The 24,921-nt window shown below is 43.5% G+C and overlaps 1 protein-coding gene across 5 annotated transcripts in view; it reads right to left on the reverse strand.

The window, feature by feature from the left end:
* Nucleotides 1-24,921, reverse strand: part of LOC127610112 (SH3 and PX domain-containing protein 2A-like) — a 51,911-nt gene that overhangs the window by 18,761 nt on the left and 8,229 nt on the right. For 2 of the 5 annotated variants that reach the window (XM_052079868.1, XM_052079865.1), the window contains exons 2-6: nucleotides 21,713-21,793; nucleotides 15,979-16,054; nucleotides 15,031-15,107; nucleotides 13,532-13,623; nucleotides 8,377-8,408 (exon numbers count right to left, since the gene is read on the reverse strand). In XM_052079868.1, the coding sequence (XP_051935828.1) occupies nucleotides 8,377-8,408; nucleotides 13,532-13,623; nucleotides 15,031-15,107; nucleotides 15,979-16,054 (277 nt within the window). In that variant the 5' untranslated portion in view covers nucleotides 21,713-21,793. Of the gene's footprint in view, nucleotides 1-8,376; nucleotides 8,409-13,531; nucleotides 13,624-15,030; nucleotides 15,108-15,978; nucleotides 16,055-21,712; nucleotides 21,794-24,411; nucleotides 24,743-24,921 lie in introns of those variants that run through there. The other 3 variants (XM_052079864.1, XM_052079866.1, XM_052079869.1) reach the window with 3 other exon arrangements.

Here is a 24,921-nt window from a genome sequence, read left to right on the forward strand (position 1 = left end):
GAGGTGAACGAGAGTCAAATGCCGCAATCACTCCAATCCAAAAACAAATGCTTCTGCTGAGCGCATTTTAATGAGGTCACCTTACAAGGATGCCAGGTTGCGTTGACTTGAATGGGCTTTTAAAAATCCATTTACACAGCAACAAAAGAAGTAGGTCTTTTCATAAAAGGGGGAGAAATACTGCAAGGCGCGTTAACTGATTGGGACCAGTAAAGTTCAACTGCGAGTCGTATCAAACAACTCAAAGACTGTTTTTGAAGAATTCTTTACCGTCTGCTAAACTGCTGCATATCAATACAGTGTTCTCCTGCGATCCGCGCAGGACAGGGCCCAAGTCCTTTTGAAACGAATTAAAAAAAAAACTCCTCCATAGGTTTTTGAAAAAGCCTCTACTTTGTTTGAAATTAAGCTCTGCAACTAACCTGAACATAGTTCCTTGAGGCGGCCCAGTAGCCCAGTGGTTAGCACGTCGGCTTCACAGTGCAGAGGTACCGGGTTCGATTCCAGCTCCGGCCTCCCTGTGTGCAGTTTGCATGTTGCCTGCGTGGGTTTTCTCCGGGTGCTCCGGTTTCCTCCCACATTCCAAAAACATGCGTGGCAGGCTGATTGAACACTCTACAATTGTCCCTAGGTGTGAGTGTGAGTGCGAATGGTTGTTCGTTTCTGTGTGCCCTGCGATTGGCTGGCAATCGATTCAGGGTGTCCTCTGCCTACTGCCCGAAGACAGCTGGGATAGGCTCCAGCACCCCCCTGTCACGTCGCGTGCTCGCCAGCAGGTGGCGGGTTCTCCCGCCACCTGTTCGGCACACCTGCCCGTTATTTCGGGCTGATTACGTGCCTTTATTAGGCGACTCCGGCAGTCATCTCACTGCCGGAGAATTCCTTACCGTGCCATTGCTCTCGATTTGCTATTCTCGTCGTTCGACTATTTCTCGCTGCCCTATTGCCTTACGGCCTCAATCATTCGCGTACTTCTTATAGTGATCAGATTGTTATCTCGGTTGTTCCTCGCCCTTTATCGTTTCGCGAGCGTTTTCAGTTGTCTTCCTTATTTTTTTCCTGGTCCTTATTTGACCAGCGTTCTCTGTTACCGTTTTCCCTGTTCGGGCTCCTTTTGTTCTTTATTAAAAACCCCTTTGTTCTCACAAGATCTTTTCGTTGTCTGCTTCTCCGGGGATCCACCTCTTTTTTTCTGTTGTGCACGAGGCGATTCCTCATCGCCTCGGGCTCAACGTGACACCCCCGCGACCCTAGTGAGGATCAAGCGGCTCGGAAGATGAATGAATGAATGAATAGTTCCTTGATACCACAATGCCACAAGATGGTGGTAAAGCACAATTATTATTTTTTTTGTATGAATCAAACTCCTCAACTCAGTCCAACAGACTTCTATGGCACCCAGATGCCACACAATGATGCCAAACCTGCCAATACTTCCGATTGTTTTGGCCTCGGCACCAAACGTTTTTCCAAGTCAGTTTCCCGATAAATTTGCAGGGGAACTTGGGAGCAAATGAAGCATTTCTTTTTCAAGCGTGACAAAGTGTTCCTGGAAGGAGGAAGCCTGTTTCAGCATGAGGATGAAAAATAGAAACATATCAATCCAAATGAGGCAGTAGAAGACAGGTTGGATTTAACTGCCATTTTTACCAAAGAAATCATCCGGCAACAAGAGTGCTGAAACACACCGGAGAGTAATACTTCACTCTGGTTGTTTTTTCTTCCCCAGATTACAAATTGACATATAACCTAAACATTTCTGAAGGTCAGGGCAACACTATCCGTCTTTCAAATCCTAGCGGAGAGTCTGACGAAGGATTGCTGCGGTATCACAAACGTCATGCTGTATTGTGTCGGACTTCGGCCGAAAACCACACTACTGGAGACAGAAACACGACTTCCATTTGAGGTATATTGTCTCCAACTCCTCCAAGTATAATACGGCAGTGGTTATCATTCAGTGGACGCGAGTAAAAGCATCCATTTTGCTAGCAGTCCAGAAGTGTTTTTACAATTCACCGATGACTTATTACGGCGGCTCAATGAGGACGCCGACGTCGCAATGCTTTTCACGGCTCGTAAAATGGAACGCATTGTTGGCTTTCCTGTGGAACGACTCACTTAAAATGCAGTCGGTTTACATATATAGTTGCGTGCATTTGTGCAAAATAAAACGAGAGCTGTTGAATATTTTTAGAATCGATTATTGTACCATTTGACTCATATTTGTGACAATTTTCTCGACTCATCGGGTAATCCGATAAAAGTGGGTTTCGCGGTATTAAGCAGTAAAAAGTGCAAATGAGGTAGAGGTATTATTATCGTCTACATGAGTTCACCATTCTCATGTTCCACACGGTATTAATTGTGACTGAGTGTGTATGGCTGCGGGCGGCCCGGTAGTCCAGTGGTTAGCACGTCGGCTTCACGGTGCAGAGGTACCGGGTTCGATTCCAGCTCCGCCCTCCCTGTGTGGAGTTTGCATGTTCTCCCCGGGCCTGCGTGGGTTTTCTCCGGGTGCTCCGGTTTCCTCCCACATTCCAAAAATATGCATGGCAGGCTAATTGGACACTCTAAATTGTCCCTAGGTGTGAGTGTGAGTGCGAATGGTTGTTCGTTTCTGTGTGCCCTGCGATTGGCTGGCAACCGATTCAGGGTGTCCCCCGCCTACTGCCCGAAGACAGCTGGGATAGGCTCCAGCGCCCCCCGCGACCCTAGTGAGGATCAAGCGGTTAGGAAGATGAATGAATGAATGAATGAATGAATGTGTATGGCTTTAAAAGGTGCGGCGGGGCCTGGCCTGGTGAGTGATGTGGGCGTCAGTAAATGAAAGTAAAAAGTTGTTGTGTTTTTATTACTTCTCAACCTTTCACGGTGAGACCAATACTAGCCAATCAGACACTGTCGAGACAGCCTTGACCGCGGGAAATGTCAAGTATTTGCTCATGCTCACCGGTGCCGACAAAGGCTAATGGAGAGACACCCACGGGCTCTCGCACGGGAAATTATTTCTTGGTTAATTAACTCGGGTTGGCAACAAAAGTTTGGAAATTGAGCTCTCTATTTCATGACAAGCGATATTAAAGTGGCATTCGGGGTGAGGACGACTGCATATGGACAGCTGGGCATGGCTGTAATCCCGGGCTACGACGTGGCTGTCCCCACAGGGTCATTAGGCAACTTGATCACTTCTCTTGTGTTTTAATTGATTGTACGGTGCAAAAAATAAATAAATAAGACGAACCGGTAACATTTCGTTTTTGGCAAGACTCCCATCATGTGTGCGTTAGTGAGATGGGGCCGTTTCTTTGGCCAGAAATGTTGGGGCAGGATGCTTGGTTGTAAAGAAATGAGGCTACATTGAGATCTTGCTAGCGCGCATTAGGTGAAATACATTTGAGGGAAGTCATTATTTAAGTACCATTACTTATTGCTAGGGCGGCCCGGTAGTCCAGTGGTTAGCACGTCGGCTTCACAGTGCAGAGGTACCGGGTTCGATTCCAGCTCCGGCCTCCCTGTGTGGAGTTTGCATGTTCTCCCCGGGCCTGCGTGGGTTTTCTCCGGGTGCTCCGCTTTCCTCCCACATTCCAAAAACATGCGTGGCAGGCTGATTGAACACTCTAAATTGTCCCTAGTTGTGAGTGTGAGTGCGAATGGTTGTTCGTTTCTGTGTGCCCTGCGATTGGCTGGCAACCGATTCAGGGTGTCCCCCGCCTACTGCCCGAAGACAGCTGGGATAGGCTCCAGCACCCCCCGCGACCCTAGTGAGGATCAAGCGGCTCGGAAGATGAATGAATGAATACTTATTGCTAAAATGAGCTAAAAAAAAATCACCCGACAACAATCGTGTGTTAAATATGCATGCCCTGTGAGTATTCTTTTAATACGACTCGAAAAGAAAAGTATTTACTTCTTGGCTTGCATCAGATGGCTCGATAAACTTCTCGCTGTGTTTATGCCTCACTCGTTCCGCATGCTTCCTGCGCTCCACCCTCGCACTCCCAGACGACCAAACGCAATCCAACCCGTGCGTGCTCACCCTACGATCAACGCCGCAAAAAGACCGCTAAAAACTGCAATAATTACTCGCAGCACTTCACCAACGGAGCAACTTTTCTTTGCGAGGAGCCAAATTTGGCAAGGTCTTTGTTTGGCTCAGATTAGCAAAGGTCGGCGCGCTGCTGTTCGGTGTAGCGCAGATGTACTCATGTCACGGCATCACTATGTGGCCCTCGGTGGGGGGGAAAAGGTCAGACCCGCCGAGCACTGACATTTTCCAAGAACAATTCTTTAGTTAAGAAAACCTTCACAAGATTGTAAATCGAGAGATTTGTTTCGTTCGATTAATCTGTAATTCGGTCATGTAACCTTTGATTTAAAAAAAAACTCAATAGGAAGAAAACATTTACTGTTTCTCAATATAACCAGTTGTACTAGAAGTCTCTATGGAGCTACTTATGTCACTTAGCGCCAGTTAGCGGCAATGGACGGGGGCGGCGGGGTGGAGGAACAATACATTAACACCACTTTGTCAATAGCCCCTTTTGTAAAAGCCAGACTGTTTCCTGCCCTTTTCCAAGTATTGTTGTTTGTATGAAGGCCTAACAAGCAATGAAAGGATGAAGCCGGCCTGCTATTTCCGCTTTTACGGTAATCCCCAGCAGTCGGAACTCCTCAATAAGCTGCAGTAATATTTGTTGTGTTTTTTGTGGGGGAGCCAACAAGTGTTTTTCATGGAAAATGCATATGTGATGTTTTGGAAGATTTGGTGGGTTGTTAATTTTTTTTTTTTAATGTACTTCAGTGGGCATCAATTATACACAGGTATTTGCTATTCGTGTACTGGCCCAGGACCTATCTACAATGAATAGTGGGAGTGCAATGTATTAGCAGTTTGACAGTCGACATGTGTTGCTCCACGTTTTGTGGTCAAATATATGTTGCCTCAAGACTTATAACACCGTAACACCGATGACCATTTGTTAGCCTGCCTATGGTGTTTTGCATGGTTTGTTAGCATTTGTTTGATACGCTGCCCACCACTGATTCAGAGGGTGTAGAACGGCCATCTCACTTAGCGGAATTATAAATTAAACATTTAGGCTTCCTTTTTGATGCAACAGAGTACAGTAAATTTAAATAGGAGGCATCGTTTAGTTGCATGCGCACTGAACTTGAACCTGCTTTGACCCCTACAGTGGGTCGGTCTTGTTCTGTGAATCTCATCATTGTGTGTGAAAAAGTTTTTAAAAAGGGGGTCGAGGGGGGGTCTGTTTAAATGCACACTGCTCAATGGCTTTTCATTGAGAAAGAAACTGGCGAAACACTGCACTGTTGTCCGACCAGATTTGCCCTTAACGATTTCCTGCGCCAATTTCGAGTCATATCCATCTGCAAACACAAAACACCTCCTGACCGGCCCAACAGAGCACCCGTGCATCGGTTAACCCTTTTGACCCCGGCTGAAATTTGGCACAAACACACACGTGTACACACATAAACACTGACAGAAGCGCAACTACACGCGCGCACGCACACACACACACACACAAACAGGCCACATAGCCCTCCGGGGGCCTGCAGCTCAAATAAAGACAGCAAGGCTGCACACATAAACACACTCCCTTAGGTTCAGGCGCAACAGTGAAATGGTTTCCACTTGCCACGTAAACCGCCCCTCCATCTGCTTTTCACATGCACTACACCCCCCGAGCCCTGCGCCGCTTTTTCTTCTCGTACTCATTTTGTGCTGTCTTCTAACTTCTCACTTTCTTCATGTGCACCAAATGTGTCAAATGCTCCGAAAATATCAGAAACCGCTGATGCGGGATAATGCTCACAAAGGTGGCAAGGAAAGCTTTTTTTTTTTGGAATGTGGGAGGAAACCGGAGTACCCAGAGAAAACCCACGCAAGCCTGGGTAAAACATGCAAACTGCACACAGGAAGGCCAGAGCCGCGATCGAACCCCACGATCTCTGCACTGTGAGGTCGACGCGCTAACCACTCGACCACCGGGCCGTCCCTTTTCATTATAGTGGATCTAAAATGGACTATAAATTGGATTAAATGCAAATAAATGCATGCACAGAATAAAACCTCAAAGGTTGATACAATGGTCCCCGTTTTGAAATAACACAATAAGAAAAATCTAAATAATTAATTCCTGGCGGATTATATGATCATTGCGTGAATTTACTTTGAGCATGGCTGACATAAAACGTCATCAACTGAAATCGAGATGGGGAATTGTAATCTTTTCTTTTTTTTGTTGTAATGGGAGTAGGCGGAGGATTGCTTTGGCCACATCTGCTGTCATTGTCAAACTGGAGGAAGTTAAAAAAAATAAAAAATAAAACAAAAACAACAACTATGGCCTGCAGATGGTAGCATGAGGGTGTTTTTTTGATTTGAGATCACTGTGTTGCAAAGGAATTTGGAACAACATGAACATGTTCGCTAGCTCCCTCTGCTAGACGCCATAGACAGGCTAACAACTAATAGTATTGCAATTAAGGAATTGTGAATTCAGAAGTCCCATTGTATTTCTATGCTATGGCGGTTGTGCGATTACGCGACAAAAGTACCATGGTGCCATTTTGCAGCACCTTTTCTCTCTCATCTCAGAGGGATCGATTGTGCATTAACCGCAGAGGTTTACAATTCTCACGCTTGCCAGGTATGCACACATGTACACACACACACACGCTCAGATGCGCTCGTCCGCAACCTCCCAACCACTCGCATTCTTTGCAAAGTCTAGTGGGATACTGGCACCATGTAATTATGGAAACCGTAAAAGATGCTAGCTCCAGCACAAAATTTCACCACAGTCTGGTAGAGGAGCGAGGTCAACCGTTTCATCTGCGCTAACCGCCAATGTCCAGCGGAGATTTACAGATCAGTAAACGCATAAACACGTGGAGATCTTAGAAGCGGCAAAGCTCACTATACGCTAATTAGGACGAGATGATGAACTTTCCAGGGGCTGCCGCTTTGCTTAGAGTGAATGTAGGTTATTTTACAAACACACACACACACACACACAGTGCATTGATGTTTCCATTTTGCAATGGCGCTGGAATTCCTTGTTGCGCAAAGCATAATGCAATGGAACATATGATAAATTTAGGTTAGGAGAGTTGGGTTTTTTTTTCCTTTTTGTTGGCAAATCTGGTCAAGCGGCGCAAATGTGCACGATTGCAAAAAGAGACGTCATTTAGCAAAGAGTGTGTCGGTATTGCTTGGCGACACACTCGTTACAACAAACGGACACAAATACACTCGCGCAGCTGCTAGCCAAAGGCTTTTGCATACTTTCATTGCTGCCTCCTACGCCTGTATCCTTATGGTCAGTTGAGTCACTCACACGTTCTTCCCTTGCACTCTCCTTTCTCTTTCTCACACGCACACACACACACGCACACACACACACACACACACCTCTCCCACTGCCAGCCTGGGCATAAAAAATATCGAGGCACAAACAGGTGGTCTGTTCAGCGCCCACCCATCGTTAGCTTATAGCAAGTCAGTCGGTTAAAATATGAATCACTTAGGCAAAAGACAGTGAAGCCTAAACTAGTCACAGATCACGATTCACAAATTCCCACATTCTTTTGTTCCTGTGAAAACCTATCCTCACCAATACTGTAAAAGATTTTTGTGCTCTTCTTGGAATAGATGGTCTAGGGCTGGTAGGAAAGTAGTAAATAAACCTCAGGGTGTTTTTCTTCTTTTTTTTGTTTTTATTTTATTAGTGTTGCTTTATTTCCTTGCATTTCTTCTGCAAAGTATAATTAGAAATGTCAAACTGTGGAAAAATATAACGGTGGAAATTTTCTTTTAGTGCAGCTGTGCTGGTACCCGTAAATAACTTCCAATAAATGAAGTTACGCAGTTTGTTTGTTTTTTTTGCAAAAAAAGATAAGTAGTGACTGGTGTCGATAAAGTATGTTGAAGTGATACATCTCTACGAAGGGACCAAGATCTTTGTATGTGGGGTTGGAGTCAAGTTCAGACTGTGATGTTCGCAGAATTGAATTGTGTACGTTTTTTATTTTTTGTGTTTTGCTGTTCTCTGAGGGAAAAACTAAACCGCTGAAAAGTGCAAATAATGAACCACAATCTCAGGGAATATTGTTTTAGGATTGTCGTTTTTGGTAAATTTACGGTTTGAATGATTTATATTGAAGGCTATAAACTTTTTAATCATCAATTTCACATGTCTAGTATCCAGAGAAGAGCTCAACTGTGCCCCCCCCCCCAAAAAAAATACCACGGTGAATAAATGTTATCATAAAATTTAAAAGAGACGTAAAGTGTGAAATATGAGACGATTGACGACACTGGTTGAATTTCTAAAAACAGATCCTTACCCGATTTGCGTCTGCCAGAGCCCCCGCAATCCCTGGGAAAAAAGCAACACAAGAGAGGCAAGGTCATTTTCAGGCTGGAGCTCTCAAAGTAACACCAAGCATTGACACAGCTTGATTAATCCAGTATGGGAATACGGTTCGATCTATTTGTGGGACGCTCCCAACGTGGTTGGCACAAGCACAGTGGACCAAACCCCCACTGGGAATGCATGTAGAACTTGTTGCGATATCAAAGGGGCCCGGGGGGGCGACCACACAGTGCGTAGAGAGTCTCAACAGTCAACAAGGTGTCAATAATCCTATTCTCTAATCCTAACAGGTCAGTGGAATATATTTTATGATTTCAAAAGTCTGTGTCAATGCACCGTCTGACCACTGTATGACTTTTGTCAACCTGCAAAGTAGCAACCAAAATATGTTTTACCTTTATATTTATTTTAAAGCCACATTCATATACAGTACAGTAACATCAAAATATATGCGTGTGAGATGCAGGTAGTATTATTTCTGTCCACCTGGGGCCGCTACCCTCACAATCTACACCATGAGATCATGTAACGTTGAATATGAGTGTGGCGAAATGTTAGCCACTCTGGTGTTCAGTAATGTTATCACTTGAGGCCATCGAAAGGCCGTTTAAGTATGTGCTTGTGTTGACTGTATTCCGTCACAATTAGTTCAGTAAAGCCATTGAAATTACACTAGTGGGTGTGTCGACTCAGGGATTCAAATTTGTTCGAACTAGCTGTGGGAGGCTCTATTGTAATCCCATCGAAAATCGATGATGCACTGAAGCCGCAAAAAGTGAACCACGATAAAGCGCGGGACAACTATATTTTCATGACATGTAGGGTATTTAATTTTGTTGTGAAATGTCAAAACATGTTATATTTGAACCAAATGGTACGGAAGCGGTTAGCTTTCAATACAAAACATAATGAACAGATTTTAAGACCGAGAGGGGGTGGTGGAAATTGTCATGGTTCGATATAAGCAACACTTATTGTTTGAGTTACATCCAAATACGAACTGGATTCACGTGTTAGTTAAGATAAAGTCACTTTTGGCCGACTCCCGCTCTGGTTCTGGCCATGTGGACTAATCCCCGGATATTTCAAATGACGAGCATTAGATAATGGCCCAGTCCGGCTTCATTAAAAAGAATTCTTGAATATTAGGACAGGACCGCAGCAAAATATTGAATTGGCTTGTGGGATAGAAATGTTTCCATTGGCTCGCTGCATAGATGAGAATTGGAAATGACGCATGAGAGGTGAAAACATGAAATGATGGACGTAGAGTAGATGACCTCTGAAGCGAGCTAGTGATCTCTACCACAGAGGGGTAGGATATTCTTCCCAAGAGGAGGACAAAAACAATACAAACTCTGGCTCGCCGCACGTCGTTGCAATCAACACTTGGATTTCATAAGCGTGCCAAATCATTAGCCATGTGGAGATTACACATGAAAAAAAGTTTTAGCTCAAAGCAACGTTGATTAGTCTCAGGTTGAGGTTGTTTGGAGTATCAGTCAATCAACTGTTGTTTCAACTTGTAGTGCAAATCAACAAGTCTGTCAAGCTATCATCTTTATGGCGGGAGGACTGTAACAGGATTAAACTGCCCGACGGGTTATCTCCGTTTTTGCTGGCATGTGATTTTACAGCAGAAAGCAATTAAACTCTCTGAAACTTGCTGTTTGTTTAGTCAGGTAGGGAGGTAGCTGGCTAGCTAGCTAGCTAACTAGGTAGCTACGTAGGTAGGTCTAATGGTCGGTAGGTAGTTAGCTAGGTAGTTTGCTAGCTAGCAGGCAAGCAAGGTAGATGGGACGGTAGGTAGGTAAGTAGGTAGGTCTGTTGGTTGTAGTTGATAGAAAGGTAGGTGTCCAACAGGAGGTATCTGACTGACTTGTCTTCATGATTGCGGTTGCAGCTAAGAACACATTGCACAGAAGGAAGCTTTCAAGATTTGGCCTACCACGTAAGTGGCTGAAAAGGCGCACCGCTCAGTACCCACATCCATTATTAAATCATTCATCCGGCACTTGTATTCGGAAAACTATTCGAGCCCGTGCGTCATGTTTGGTGGGCCTACTAGAAATGGAATGCGTGGAATATCACTGCTGTGCGGCATGTATACATTGCACAGACATCGAGGTTGACCCGGGATTAACCTCAACTTGAGGGACTGGCAGCTCGGCCCTCGACCGCTCAACATCACAGAGCAGGAAGTCATTATAATAGGACAAGTTGATTGTTTAAAAGTCCCAGACAAATGCACAAACAAAGACAGCGGCAATGCGAACTCGTGGGGGGAATGATGTCTGTTTGACCAAACAGCAACCACTAATAACCTCCCATGTGGGGCAAGTTGAGTGTAAAGGGAAACATGAGTCTTTAAAAAGGAGATACTTTGGTGAACTCCAATCAAAAACTGTACAAGAAATGCAGAGAAAGGTTAGTGGTGGGATTTGTGTAGTGTTCTGCGGTGAAGTCTACAGCACGTCTCAGTGGGCTTGAGGTCACAAAGACATCTGCAGTGCAACCTGTTGCATTGCAAGCATATTATTCTTCCCAGAGGATAAAGAATGTACAGCAAACCATGTGGGCAATTATAATAACCGAATATTATACCATATATTATATACTGTATGAATATATCCCTTGCTTCAAAGGTTATAATACTGACACAGATGCTGTTTGTTATGTTATTTAATCAGTTTTGTATTGTGTGCATTAGGCTAAACAGACTCATCTGTAGCAAAGCTAAAGTCTTTTTTGAACGCGTCTTATAAAAATAAAAATATCACCCAATAATATTGTACGTGTCAAGACAGATACCAATGACATAATTGAATAAAATGTGTGACTTGGCCAACTGGGGACATAAAGATACACATGAAGATGGTTACTCCTTTGTAAGCCACAATATTCCTCAGTTCTGTTGTTTCCATCCTAAACTCAAATAGAAACACAAATTTGCCAATACCTCGCCTCGAGCTTTAAATCATTTGGGATCGGATTAAAATCCCATGACCCAGTATGAAACATCAACGAACAGGTGGCTGGCGAACACCCTCTTTCTCTCACACATTCAGGAAATGAAATCAGACTTGATTAGGATCACTGCAAAATACAGGAAAGGCACTCCACAGGTTTAATGAACAAAGTCAATCAGCTTGACTTAAATTGTGGCAAAAACATGAACTGCTAATTTTTTAAATACTCATTGGGCAGTGGTCTTCTCATTTTTTGCATGCTGAGTACCAAGAATCCACGCTGGGGTCTCATATGCTCAAATCGGAGGGTCCAGATGTAAAGTGTAGCCCTCACACATACGAGCTGAAAGTCATTGCAAACTCCAGCTGCGATGAGAAGATTATTAGTGCCACCGAGTAGGCAAACGGTGTTTGAAATGGAGATACAATATGCATGCGTTTAGTGGAATTATGCATACTTCCATCAGCGCTGGAGCGAGTCCCGGAGTGTCTGGATGGATGTGCGCATGGTTCCTAAAATTAGTCGGAAAGCTAAAATGCAGAGGGGAAAGAATCATCTCCATGGGGACTGAGGGAGTGTAATTTACTAGCAGTCATTAAATGTAGCGCATAGCAGTCACGACTACTGCTAGTCAAGGAAGTATGATTGTCGTTGAGAAGCATAACAATAGAGTGATTACGATATTATAGGCTAAAATGGCAAATTACACAACAACAAAATTTTTAGGGCGCATAAATAACACTGCCATTTTGAGGAAATGTATTCTTACAGTATGTAGCTGATCATTTCAAAATGACTGTGTATCATTGTAACTATCATTGTCATTTGGAGTAGTAGTGATGTTGGTAGTAGTAGTAGTAGTAGTTGCAGTGGTGTTGTTAGAACACAGCAGGAGCAAAGGTGGTGGTAGGATTTCTGTGCTCATGTAGAGAAGCAACCACACAGAGCTCAGGCTTGCTATTTGGCTCCCCCTATTGACATCTTGACCACACAGCATTTCATAATTTTTGGGCCCAGTGTTTGCCGCTAGATGGCAGGAGATGATGACTTTTTCCTAAACCCGCTTCAATGACACGGTACATCTAGTTAACTCAAGCCAACAATGTCATTCAAAACTAACAATATTAAATTTCTCATGAAAAAAGTTTGATACTACTATTTCATTGGATCCAATAATACTGTATGGATCAGATGCAGTGTAGATATCATAATCGCTGTTTTAAAGCATATGGTAAGTAAAGGCCTCATAAAACTTTTCTCCTCAGTCCTCAGCATTTGGGTGGTATGACTTTTGAGACCCCCGCCTCCATGTTTAAACTGTGCTGGACTGTTTCCCGGCTCTTACTTTGAAGTGGGATTAACACGAATGAGACTTCGGTCCCGCTGGACACGGAACGATGACTCAAGAGGTTTTTCGCCTGGAGTCGGCCGAGCCGCTGTGGCATCAACATTCATGGTCTGGGGAGTTTAAATTCACGCCTGTGGACTACCTAAAACAAAGCTTAAATACTGTATGCATAAATATAAGGATAAGAATACAACGTCAAATAAGGTTGTCCAAACTTTTGCCTATAAAAAGAATAATAAAAGGTTTTGGGGGGCCAATTTTACCTTTTCAGCATGCTAAAACCAATCCGCCAAGCAATTGTATATTGTTTTTAAAAATATATTATAGCTAATTTTTGTTTTTTTAAGATAGTTAAGACAGCAACAAGTTTTGGGGATTTTGAAGTGGCTCTTAGAAGAACAATCTGTAGTAACCTGACAATCTTTAAATTACAAACCCATTTTAAGAGGAATTAATGATTTGCAGATTTTTAGGGTTCACTGTGGGCCGGTATGATTTGGACCGCAGTCCACAAAAGGCCCCCAGGTCATACTTTAGACACCTCAAACTTGACAATTGGGATCTAGCACCAAGTCACCAGCGCGACTTCAAAGTGAGCATGACAAATGATGACACCGTGCCAAGATGTGAACTTTGCCACGTTTCCATGACACTGCTGATCCAGAGTGCGTTTGTTCTGGGATCGAATGTCCCCCTGCCAGACGCTACATTTCATTAAAGGCCGTCTCACTCATCTGGATCCAACACACACATTACAACGAGAGCTCATGAGTCAGTGTATGGATCGCGCACGGTGATAGTTACTCACTCAGTGGGAGGGTTGAGGTCCTCTGACTTGGTCTCAAAGAACTTCAGAACCTCCTCGCTTTGGGAAATGTGGGTGGGGAGCTTCATCAGAGCCTGCGGGAGGGAGAGAGAAAGCTTCTGTTTGGCACATATTGAACAATCAAAGGTCGCACGTATTCCAAAGTAGGTTTGACAGGCAGTGAGTAAGAGTCAGTCAGATGAGAAGACCAGGTGGAGGGTGTGGAGGGGAAGGAAGAGGGGTTCTTAGCCCAGAGTCAAGCCCGCAGGGATGATATTGAATAACAATCGGCTGTCTCAGCCAGCTGCTCTGGAGCCATAAACAAAACCTTATCGAAACCATATTTGAAAGGGCAATTTGAGAAGGGCACGCCGTCTGTAATATTGACTTAACTTCATTAGGGCAGGACACTTAGGGAGCCAGAACACTGCCATTAGGTCAAAAACAACAAAAAAAAAGAAAGAAAGAAAATTGAATGGGGAAAATCAGGACGTTGAAACTGGAAAAAAGCTGACTGGGAAAATATGAGATGCAGTGTCATTGTATAAGGTTGTCTTGAAGGGGAAATCCGAAGAGTGAAACTGAAAACCACATTTTATGATAGGTGAGGCTTTTTTTAAACGACATTTTATTTTCACAGTGGGATCTTGTTTTGGTCCCTTTAATTATATACTTACAATGCCAAAAATGTCATTTCTGTGTCCAAACCACAGAGACGTCAGCCCATGAATGGAGTCAGTATGATGTAGTGCACAAATCTGAACATTTTTATGTATTCCAGATATTATTGTATGCTAAATTACCCCTTTACTGGACACTGTCCACCAATATTAGACCCATTTGGGAAGGCGCATTACTGCCACCTATAGGACTGGAGTGGGACAGTACTTAACGGTTTAGTTCCCTCTATGGAGAGCGACAGCAGTGGTGTCTGTGTCAAGGAAAATCACGAGCATATTTTGCTGGATATCATTAAGATTGTGCCTTTTTGGCCACTGTAGTTTTTTGAATGAAAAGCAATGACATACCTGCCCAGCACCCCCCCCCCCAACCCCCTCTGATTTAAGAATGAAGAGACGGTCAGGTAACTGCGTGCTGTGTTGACTCGGCTGATTCATTTGTGCTTTCCTTCAATGTATTCTGCTCCGAGTGAGTATGCCCCCACTTCCTTGGCTTCCTTTCAAGGCTGCCTATTTACACTGGCCACAGGAAATGAGCGGTGCAGATAGAGCGCTCGCTTTCCTGTCCAGGCCTGGGACAGGAAGATAAATGCCGAAAGGCTGCCCCCGAAAGACTTGCGGCACTTACGCACAACGAATAAAGCACTCAAAGAGATAACTTGTCCCCTGTCACCCTGACCATCACTGACACTGAAGAGACGGTCACCGTCTGACCTGGAATATAAAATTTGATGGCATTTACAGGCCATAAAATTACATCTAAGGACATGTGTTACATGGCAATTACAGCTCGGAGGAGGAGACGTTCAATCTTTGTCTTACTTTGCAGTAGTTGTCCAAGTGCTTCAGCCTTTTGACGGCTACATCTCGGATGTGGCTTCGGCGAAACAGGACCTTACCTGCAAGACAAACACAACACAGTCAGTTTTGGTGTTTGGTGATAGATGAAAGTTTTTTTAGTGATTAGGGTTTTTTTTCATATTGCAAAGAGGCTTATGAAAAAATGTGCTGGGATGAAAATAAAACCCCCTGAATCCTTAACTGCTGACCAAGTGCGAGTTTTTGTGGTGCTTGTTTGCTTCTTGATTTTCGAACATTTTAGCGAAGGCGTTTTCAATAGAAGCCTACAATAGAGCAGTCGAGCTTGCCTTACAAAGGATCTCTTCATTGCTCCCTTCTGCTTTGACTCAAAATACGGTGATCGGATTAGACCAATTTCGCCTTGCCAGCTTCCTGCCTTCATGGCCGACAACGCGACGCTCGGGGTTTGGTGGAGTGAATGATCGTAATGGGCAAAACAATGCAGAATGACTGCCCACTCTAGTGTACAATAAGCTGCAGTCGTTAAAAAAAAAAAAGGCTGTACATCCTTCTTCTATTAATAGAAAATGACGTCCATGTTAAATAGGTCCAATTCATGCCGTTCACAAGGAGGGACAAAATTTTAACTTTCTTCATTGGACTTCTGTCCTCTGACTACTTCACACACACGCCCATTTGCTCCTTTCACAAAGCTGTTCTGAATAAACATTGCATTGGCTGAAACATCAATGTTGATGTTCATATTTGTCATCGGGATTCCAACCCTAAACAGAGTATGTGTCACGGTAGTTAGTAGAACGTGTGTGTCGCAATCCGAAGAAAAGATGACGCCGTTTGATGGGGGAGAGCGGAGAGCGCCATGTAAGGAAGATTGGTCAAAATAATCTCATAACAGCGTCATATTATGATGTAATCTCTAAATGTGTCAAATTTGTGTTGATTCATCACCTGGCAAAAACGGAATGATCCTCTTTTTGGGGTCCTTCTGTCCTGCTTCAATGGGAAATTGGTCAAGAATCCGCATCTGCAAACAAGAGGGAAAGACAATCACACAAGTGCCTCAAAATCTGTCACACTTCAATGGGAGAATGAAAGACATCAACAGCAAGGCAAAAAGAGCCAAAAGTGGAGTCAGTCATTGGCAGTAATTTACTACAGATGAGCTCTGTCATGGTACATGAATCCCAGCTACTGTGTCATCCATCACACACAAGAACCACTTTGATCTCTGGGGCAGCGGACAAGGTTACATCACGCACACTTTTAACTAGCAAAAAAAAAAAAAAACACCCCTCTTCACCATGCACCACTTAAGTATCTTAAAAAGCCATCAGATAAAGACCAGAGAGGCCAGCATACCAAATTGAGCATTCCAGACGGCGCATCAACATATTTGCGTGAGTTTGTATAATGAACACAAATTTTCAGTTTCCTCTTTTAAATAAATCCGAGTGATACAATATCCATAGAGACACATTTCCACATCTGTGCATTCTGCTTTGCCTTGTTCCAGATGTGCTTTGATAAGCAGAAAAGGCCCGTGAGCGTCAAGCTAATTCAATAACAAGGAGTGTAGGTAGGGGAGAAAGAGTCAAAAAGTACCAGGTGGACAAACAGAAAAAAAAAGTATGCACTATGGACTTAGAGTTGTTGGTAAGATTTCCGCGGTCTGATGTGGTTTGGGTTCCTGCGCCCTCGTCTGCTCCCTTTACAAAACCCGAATGAGTTTTTATCCTCGGCTCAAACGCGGGTGGGTAGGAGATGTGGTTTCCTTTGTAGACGGTGACTATTGTCCTTGTGTTCAAAAGTGCAGAGTGAAATGCTGCGTCAGAAAAAACATCCTTGTTTGAATGGGCAAAAATCCATTCAAAAGTCCTTACGAGTAAACCCAAAACAGCAGGTTCTTTGACCGCACAGTTTTTTTGGGGGGGATTCTACGTCTGTAAAATAATGACCGCTACCAAGGAGGTTCTGTTTTTAATTGTGCTTTGTTTGTCACCACATGAACAGATTTTTAAAAAATGTTTATGTTTAGTTCCATAAATACCCAAATCATCTTCACCCACTGGAGTGAATGGGAAATACACTTCGTTTAATCCGTTGAACCCATGTAAGCCCCCCCCAAAAAAATGTAAAGCATATTTTAGTAAGCAAATGAGCACTCTTCCGTTTGTGTATCATTATTAATTTATTGTGGCTCCTTCTGTTGTGCATGACTTGGCCACCGGGGGCAGTATAATACAGTCATGATGACAAATAAACAGTTTCAATGTACTTTAAGTGACTCAGTAAGTTGCGTTTATATTAATCATTCTTCCGCAGAGGATAAAGAATGGATTGCCAGTGAGTACCGCACCGTTTTTGTTCAAAATATCAATTGTTGAGAGCATTATAGCTGCCACATGCTATTCATTAGCATTTGATTTACCATTATGTGTTAGCATTAAGCTAGCAGACATTTCAATACACAATAGCTTATTCTCAATTTTGAAAAGGATGAGCGAATCTTTGGATGTTCTGAACTCCTGTTTCAATCTCTGTGTTAAACAACAACTACGCCATTACATTTACTTTGGACACGGCAATCCCTGTTGTTCATCCAGTGAAGGGGGGTAAGTGTTTGATTTGGAGCCTGTCACTTTGAGGAGCGTTCAGTTTAATCGGAACCATATTGCATTTGGCTGAAAATTTAATTTGACTCTGTGAAATTCTTAACACAAGGCAGAGTTGATCAGATGAGCTTGTGCTTTTATTTGAAACAAGAACGATGCTGACGTGCTTTTGGTTACGACGCTCATAAATTGCAGCCCTCATTGATTTTGAAGGCAAAAACTTTGGTGGAGCTCCCCCCCCCCCCCAAAAAAGTCTGTTTCTTCGTCGGACAAGCGAAGCCTTCGACTCCCTCTGCGAAGGGAGTGCTCTCTCAACACCTTACGGGGAGATCCATAGGACGTGATGACATCATCCCATGGGACATGACTGGATACACTCAGTCTCACCGCATAACGGGCGTGAAAGGTGCTTGGGTGGTAACAGCAGGCCAACCGGAAGCAAGATCCACACGAGATCCACAGTGAACCCCCAGATTTTGAGAAAATCATTGTTGGGTTGTTTTTTTTCCTCCTTCTCTATTTCTCCAGCCCAGTACCAAGATGGACGAGTGTTTGGGGATCAGTGGCGCAACAACACCGCATGGGACTGGAGACAATGGAACTTTTTGGAGGAATCTTAGGCAGGAGGAATTTGGAGGAATGTTGATGTGGGCAGGGACTCCAACTCTGAGTCGTGTTTTGACGTCTCCTAGACACTTGTTTACTACAGAGAGATTAGAGTGTAGTGACCTCTTCTTTCTCGGACATGATTCGTCTTCTTTTGCATAAATCTAGCGATATAATCTCACAATCAGAAGCTTTGTGAAGAATTGCCTTGTCAAACGCTAAGCAGGTCTGGGTTGTTTTGTTTTTTTTCCACACTAATCGTGCAGTCTGTTTTTTGTTAAATCCGACAGAATTTGAGCAGGGTACAGCCGATCGGGATTCAATTGCGCAATCCGATAACAACAGACTTTTCGGGGAGGTTTCGGTCCAAAAGGCAAAAGCGGGCCAGGTCGCACACTCCCAAATCCTTGTGTGGAATGCGGCAAAAACCCTTGTGCTCAATCCACTGAGGCTGCAGGGTGTGGAGTCTGAAAACTCCCTTCTGCTTCTTTCAGAGGGTAAACTCTGCTTGACACACTGACCGCTCCAAGAAAACAGTAAAAAAAAAAATAAAGTTAAGGATCTGTACTCAGCACTATTCTGACATGAAAATAGGTTAATGTGCGTAAGTCTGCACATGTATTAGCGAAGGCAAACCACATTGAAGCTAAACAGCAAGAAAGAAAACAAGGAAAGAGGCGGATAATATATGATGATTGTTACCCAAAGGGACTGTATGAGTTATGCTAAGTGCACCAGCGGAGAGATTTAAAACATTCACCACACAAATTAATTTTTAGTTTTCCAGGCTGTTTTGACAGATTTTAAAGATTGCGTCGACAACACTGCCTGCTCATAATTGTCCACTCTGTGACCTTTCTTTGTTTTCCACTGAAATGAGTGTTCTTTGATGAGATCATTTACAAATTTGTCGGGCCCATGTCTCAACTGGCTCTTTATGTCGCATCTGTCGGCTTCGGGAGAGCATAAAACAAGCAATTGTGCTCCAAAAACCGAGCCGGCATCTGGAGTTGCATGGTAGGTGTTAGTTAACAAAAGCGCACGTTCTGTTTTGAGGGAAGAGAAATGTTCTGATACATCAGTGGATGGAATGCAACATGATCGGTTCAAAACACTGGGACGGCCTCTTTCCGTCAGGACATCAGTTTTCGGAAGAATTAGTCCATGTTATTCCTAACTACATCCCCCTTCTCTTGGTTTTAGTTTACTAATCCTCACCCAATTTGCTTTCCCGTTTCCTAAAGTGCACCTGCTCAATGCCGGTCAAAATATTGTCATCACTCCCCCAGCCCCCGACCCTACCCCGTGTGTTTCACACGCTTTATTAAAATGCACTTTACCCACACACTTTGCGTGTACAGCTGTGGAGTGCTGATCCTGACAGATAAACAATTTTTTAAATAAAAACACCTTAACAGTAGACAAATGTTGACAGAAACGTGGGAGAAAATCTTGTTTCCATCAATACAGACACACGTTTCCTGGATATTAGCATGGGACCACAGAACAAAAGGGGTTTTCCTCCGCTGTACACACAAAGGCTATCAAAAAGGTTGGTCCACCTTGAGGTACATATTCAACACAGGTGGGGGCTTTGATTCAGTAGTTTAAGACATGTAAAGTAGTATACAATTGTGAATTTCCTAGTTAGCACAGGAAAGCCACACAGAGTGGCTAACGTGCTAATGCTAGCAAGGTTCAAGTTTTCATGTTCCAAAAATATATTTATTAGTTGCGTGTGATGCTAGTTGATCATCTGGCCCACATAGAAGGGTAAAACTTGTCGTTTTGAAATACATCTTGTGGCACCAGTCCTGGAACTCTTCTGACACACCTAAGTGTTGCCACTATAAGCGAGACTTGACTATAGACTCACAAAGCCCAAGTACCGCGAAAAGGGGTTTTGGTTGAATTTACTGAATTTAATTTTGTCAGGTCGTTGCACAAAACATCATCTCGATCCAAATACATTTACTTTTTAAACATTTACTTGGATCCATTTGCAAAACCCTCATCAAGATACGGTTTTCCACCTTAGTTCCTATTCACAGTTCAGTTTTAGCTTGAGAGTTCTGACCTCTAGATGGGCTAAATTGTGCTGACATAGCCCAAAAACAGAAACAACTCAATTTTTTAAAGGTTTTACCGTTTTCACATGCCATTATCATTGTAAGACCGACCTCTCTGTCACCTTTGTGCGTCTAATCTAGATTCATGCTACAACTACTTGACCCGATCAACGTAAATTTGTACCCCGCCAGAAAAGTGCCACATAGTGGAAAATTGTGGTTTGTCTATGGGCTGTTTGTTTTTTTTTTTTACAGTGGAAACCAACTCCGCTGAACCCAATTCTTCACTGGAAACTTGACTCTTTGTTTAGGCTGCTTAATCCTTCCTTAATCCTCTAAGCAGTAAACTTCAGTTCAGACAGGTACGGTATGCCTTTTATTTGGTTTCCATTGTAAAGCCAAATTAACCCATCCATTTGATCAATTATCTGCTGTTTGGATGCCAGTATCACCATTGGTGTGCCTCGGTACATTTAGAAAGGGTGAAGCTAGACCTACTGCTGACTTTTTTTCGTGATACAAGAAAGGAAGTGAGGGCGGCCCAGTAGTCCAGTGGTTAGCACGTCGGCTTCACAGTGCAGAGGTACCGGGTTCGATTCCAGCTCCGGCCTTCCTGTGTGGAGTTTGCATGTTCTCCCCGGGCCTGCGTGGGTTTTCTCCGGGTGCTCCGGTGTCCTCCCACGTTCCAAAAACATGCATGGCAGGCTGATTGGACGCTCTAAATTGTCCCTCGGTGTGAGTGTGGGCGTGGATGGTTGTTCGTCTCTGTGTGCCCTGCGATTGGCTGGCAACTGATTCAGGGTGTCCCCCGCCTACTGCCCGAAGACGGCTGGGATAGCCTCCAGCACGCCCCGCGACCCTAGTGAGGATCAAGCGATTCGGAAAATGGATGGATGGTTGGAAGAAAGGAAGTGAATGGGGAAAAAAAAACTGTGTGTGGATTAGAACAGAAGCGAGATGCAAAAGCGTTTCTTGTTTACAAGTGTGCTAAACCAGCTTTGTAAATATCGAGCCCGATTAGGATTTACTTGATTTGAACTGCAACGTGGCGAACTGAACTGAAATTCGGAGGCTTCGGAGATCTCATTTGTTTTCTTCTGGCCGTTTCGTCCCCATCAACCCAAGAGCCCCCACCCACCTTGCACCCTACATTCCATTTGACGTGTTTTGTTCCTCCCTCATCTCCCTTTACGCGAATGAATATGATACAGCTGTTGACTGCATTTCATCTAGAGGCTTATTTCCAAAGGGGAGGGGGGGGGGCTCCATCAGTCTTTGCACATCATCCATCATCTGAATACAAAGTATTGATCTAAAGGTCGGACTGAAAACAACATAAATAATCCTCAAGATTAAAAAAAAAAGACTTATTGGTGAGTTGCTTCTATGACATACCTGTAGGTCAAAGAATTTGCTGTATCTCCTGTAGATCACATGAGACGCGGAGTCCGAGTAGGTCACGTTGATAAGGTACACCTAGTGAGAGAAGCGCAAACAAGACTGGCATTAAATCCCTTTTGTCAGTGACACCACAGCGGCACCGCTTGAGTTGCGTTTACTCGAGTGACCAAAAATAAAAAATTTAAAAAGCGCATTCCCTACAGTCTTAACTTGAAGAGTTCGACAAAGGTCAATTCAACTCATTAAAGACGGCGCGCTTCACTGACAGATTGGAAAGCTGCCAGGGTTAATGCCTGGTTCAATGGATTTCAGGTAACGCGGCATGCCTGTAAATCATTTTGTTACGATAAAGATGCACGAGCATGACTCCTGTGGATCCAAAACTCAAATTCTAAAAGGGGTGGGGGGGGGGGGAAATTGCTCCAAAGCACTGACAGCAGTGAAGTGTTTACACATCCAGAAGCTACACTGGGAATAGCATTTGTGTAGCAGACATCAGTCACACAGTCACATTCTCCCATTCTAATTTTTCTATTTGCATGAACAATAAAGGGCTAAAAGACATTTCTGAGCTCCTTGAGGTTTTCAGAAACAGACGGCTTCACCTAATGTGTTTCAACCCGAGCGTGTGGTAGCCCGCCGAGAGTTTAGGCACGTAGCATTCACGCATATGGTGACAATCTGCAAGAACCAGTTAGAAAGTCTGTCTTCGATTCCGTTTATTGCGCAGGGTGTGCGGTGAAGAGGAACTGGCTTTCCAGGGGTTCACTAGTTATATATGTGACGTGTGTAGATTTTGCGTGTTCAATGTCGTAATATTTCATTCATATAAAAGGAGGCCAAAATTGACTTTTTTTCCCCCGTATGTGCAATCAAGTATTCATTGCTAGGGACACTTTTGTACATAGGCAGCAAAGATACATTCATAAGGTTTCATGATGTTAACCGTATGACCCAAAACAAATTCAGCTGTTACAATTTTTTTTTCCATCATGCTCAAGCAGAATCATAAACAAGGATGAGTTGCCATGGTCCTGTCAGGCCCTGGAAGGAAGTTACATTCGAACAGTGAGGAAGGACAAAAGACAAAGGGTTGCTTCTTTCCTCCCTCCAACCGGATAAGCATTTTCAGTTGCTTACCTCATTGATAATGAGATTTTTTTTTCTTCCTCTACTTCCCCAAAGGGGACTTCCCAAACCTCTATCTTCCTTCCCTAGGGACCGTCAGTCTGTGCCTTCAGCTTTTAGTGGCCTTGGGGAGATCCCCACTCAGCAGGAGATGGATGAGGCAATTGATCCCAACTCTCAGGTTAATTAATCCAATTTCATCCTTTGGACTAATTGACTATTGGGGTCCCACTGAGACATGTGTTGTTACTTAAGTCGGTGAAATGATATCAAGGCCGTGACATGCGGTCCAACACTGTCATAGCTGAGGCTCTGTGATGTGGGTTGTTCCTTTAGTATTTTCCATGGGTGGCTAACATGCTAACGTGAAGGCACACAACGCCATGGACGAATCGCCAGTCAAATGTAAAGGAGACACTGAGTGGGAATTGAAGTCCGCTCTGTGCCCCACAACACTGCCAATGGCCTTTTGTACTAATTATAGTTGGTTTAACTAGAGGTAGTGGTACGCATGTTTCTATTTAACAAATCAGCTGGTCTCATTTTGTGTTCCATATGATATATAGAAGCGTGCTGCAAGATTTGAGAAATTGTAGTCAAGCTCGTAAAAAATGGGCTTTTCTGTGTTTCATGTATGTCTTAATTGTATTTGGGCATAGTCCTGTTACCAGTTTGGTCAATATTTTCATTCGCTTGTAGCATCGAAACGGCCATATGCAATGATGTCAGTGTCATAAAGCAGCACGAGTGTCATGATATTGGTGTGTGGCGTAGCAAAAAACGTCTTTGACAAAGTTTTTGTTAGGGCAGCAGTTGTTGTCCGCGTTATTAGATTGAACATTTTGGCAACAAAGATGTAGGTCTACTTTGAGCCGCCGCCATCTTGTGGTCCTGCCAGTATAAAAATTTAAAGACTAGCAGCGTTTAGAATTAAAACTAGTGAGGCTAACCGCCATTCTCATGCACAACCATCTGCACAGATATTTGAATTAGCCGGATATTTCGCTGCTCCACAATACCCATTGTCCAACGAAATTGGCCAATTGGAAAATGAGATGACAAAAAACACAGGATTAGCGTTTAGTCGACTCAAAAAGTTGAACGTCGATGCGGAGTAGTAAAGTCGACTAGTCGAATAATTGGTTCAGTAACTCTGTACAGGAGGGTGGTGTTTCTCTTTGTTTAGGGTTTGTAGAGTTTTGATTAGCTTATACAGAGTGAATGGCTTATAACATTCAGATGTATTGCCTTGAGACAAGTTCAAATGTTATCCAAAATTCAACATTACTCCTTCAAATGTCTGAAGTAAAAATATAATAACAAAAAATTAAAATAACTCCTTGCGAAAATATACATTATGTTGAGTCAATATTTTCTGACCGTAGCACATGCTGTGGAAGTACTTGGCAAGTTGTTTTTTACAAATTTTGATGCAATCTGTAATGACCCCAAACAAAGTGCATCCCATGATTCCCATCTTGTTTTTCTTGTGATTCCCAAGCTTGTTTACGGGCTACAGGCAAACTAAGCACATCTCTAATATTGGGAGTATTCATACAACTTACATAGTGTTTGGAGGGATTCCTCCTCTTCTGCACATCCACAACATTGACGTCAAGCACTGTCCTGAGTTGCATCTCGACAGAATTTTAGTTTCACCGCGAATTCAAAACACAACGTCTGCCCATGAAAGACCGAAGAAGTTTTCACAACGACCGTCAACTGTTGTCTTTTATAAGTTAAGTAGAGGGGGAAAGTCTTCGCAACCATGAGAAGATGGTGCTTCTCGGCCGCTTCTTGGAGCTTCTGATACTTGACAGCGCAATAAAAGTGGTGTTTCATTAACAGGCCTCCTCCCCCGAAAGGAGGGGGATGGACCACCGAGGGAAAAAAAAGAGTCAGAGGAGGAAGGGTGAGTGCGCAGGGCGGTCCCACGCACCAACAATTTGCTTCAGCTGGCCCTAGAACAACGAATGTTGAATCTAGATCAAAAGATACACGAAACACACTCGATGTAATGACTTTATAGAGGTACAAAAACTATGTGGACGTAGTTTTCAAAGATAAAGAGAAAA

Source organism: Hippocampus zosterae, chromosome 11 (genome assembly GCF_025434085.1).
Source record: "Hippocampus zosterae strain Florida chromosome 11, ASM2543408v3, whole genome shotgun sequence".
NCBI classification, from domain to species: Eukaryota; Metazoa; Chordata; class Actinopteri; order Syngnathiformes; family Syngnathidae; genus Hippocampus; species Hippocampus zosterae.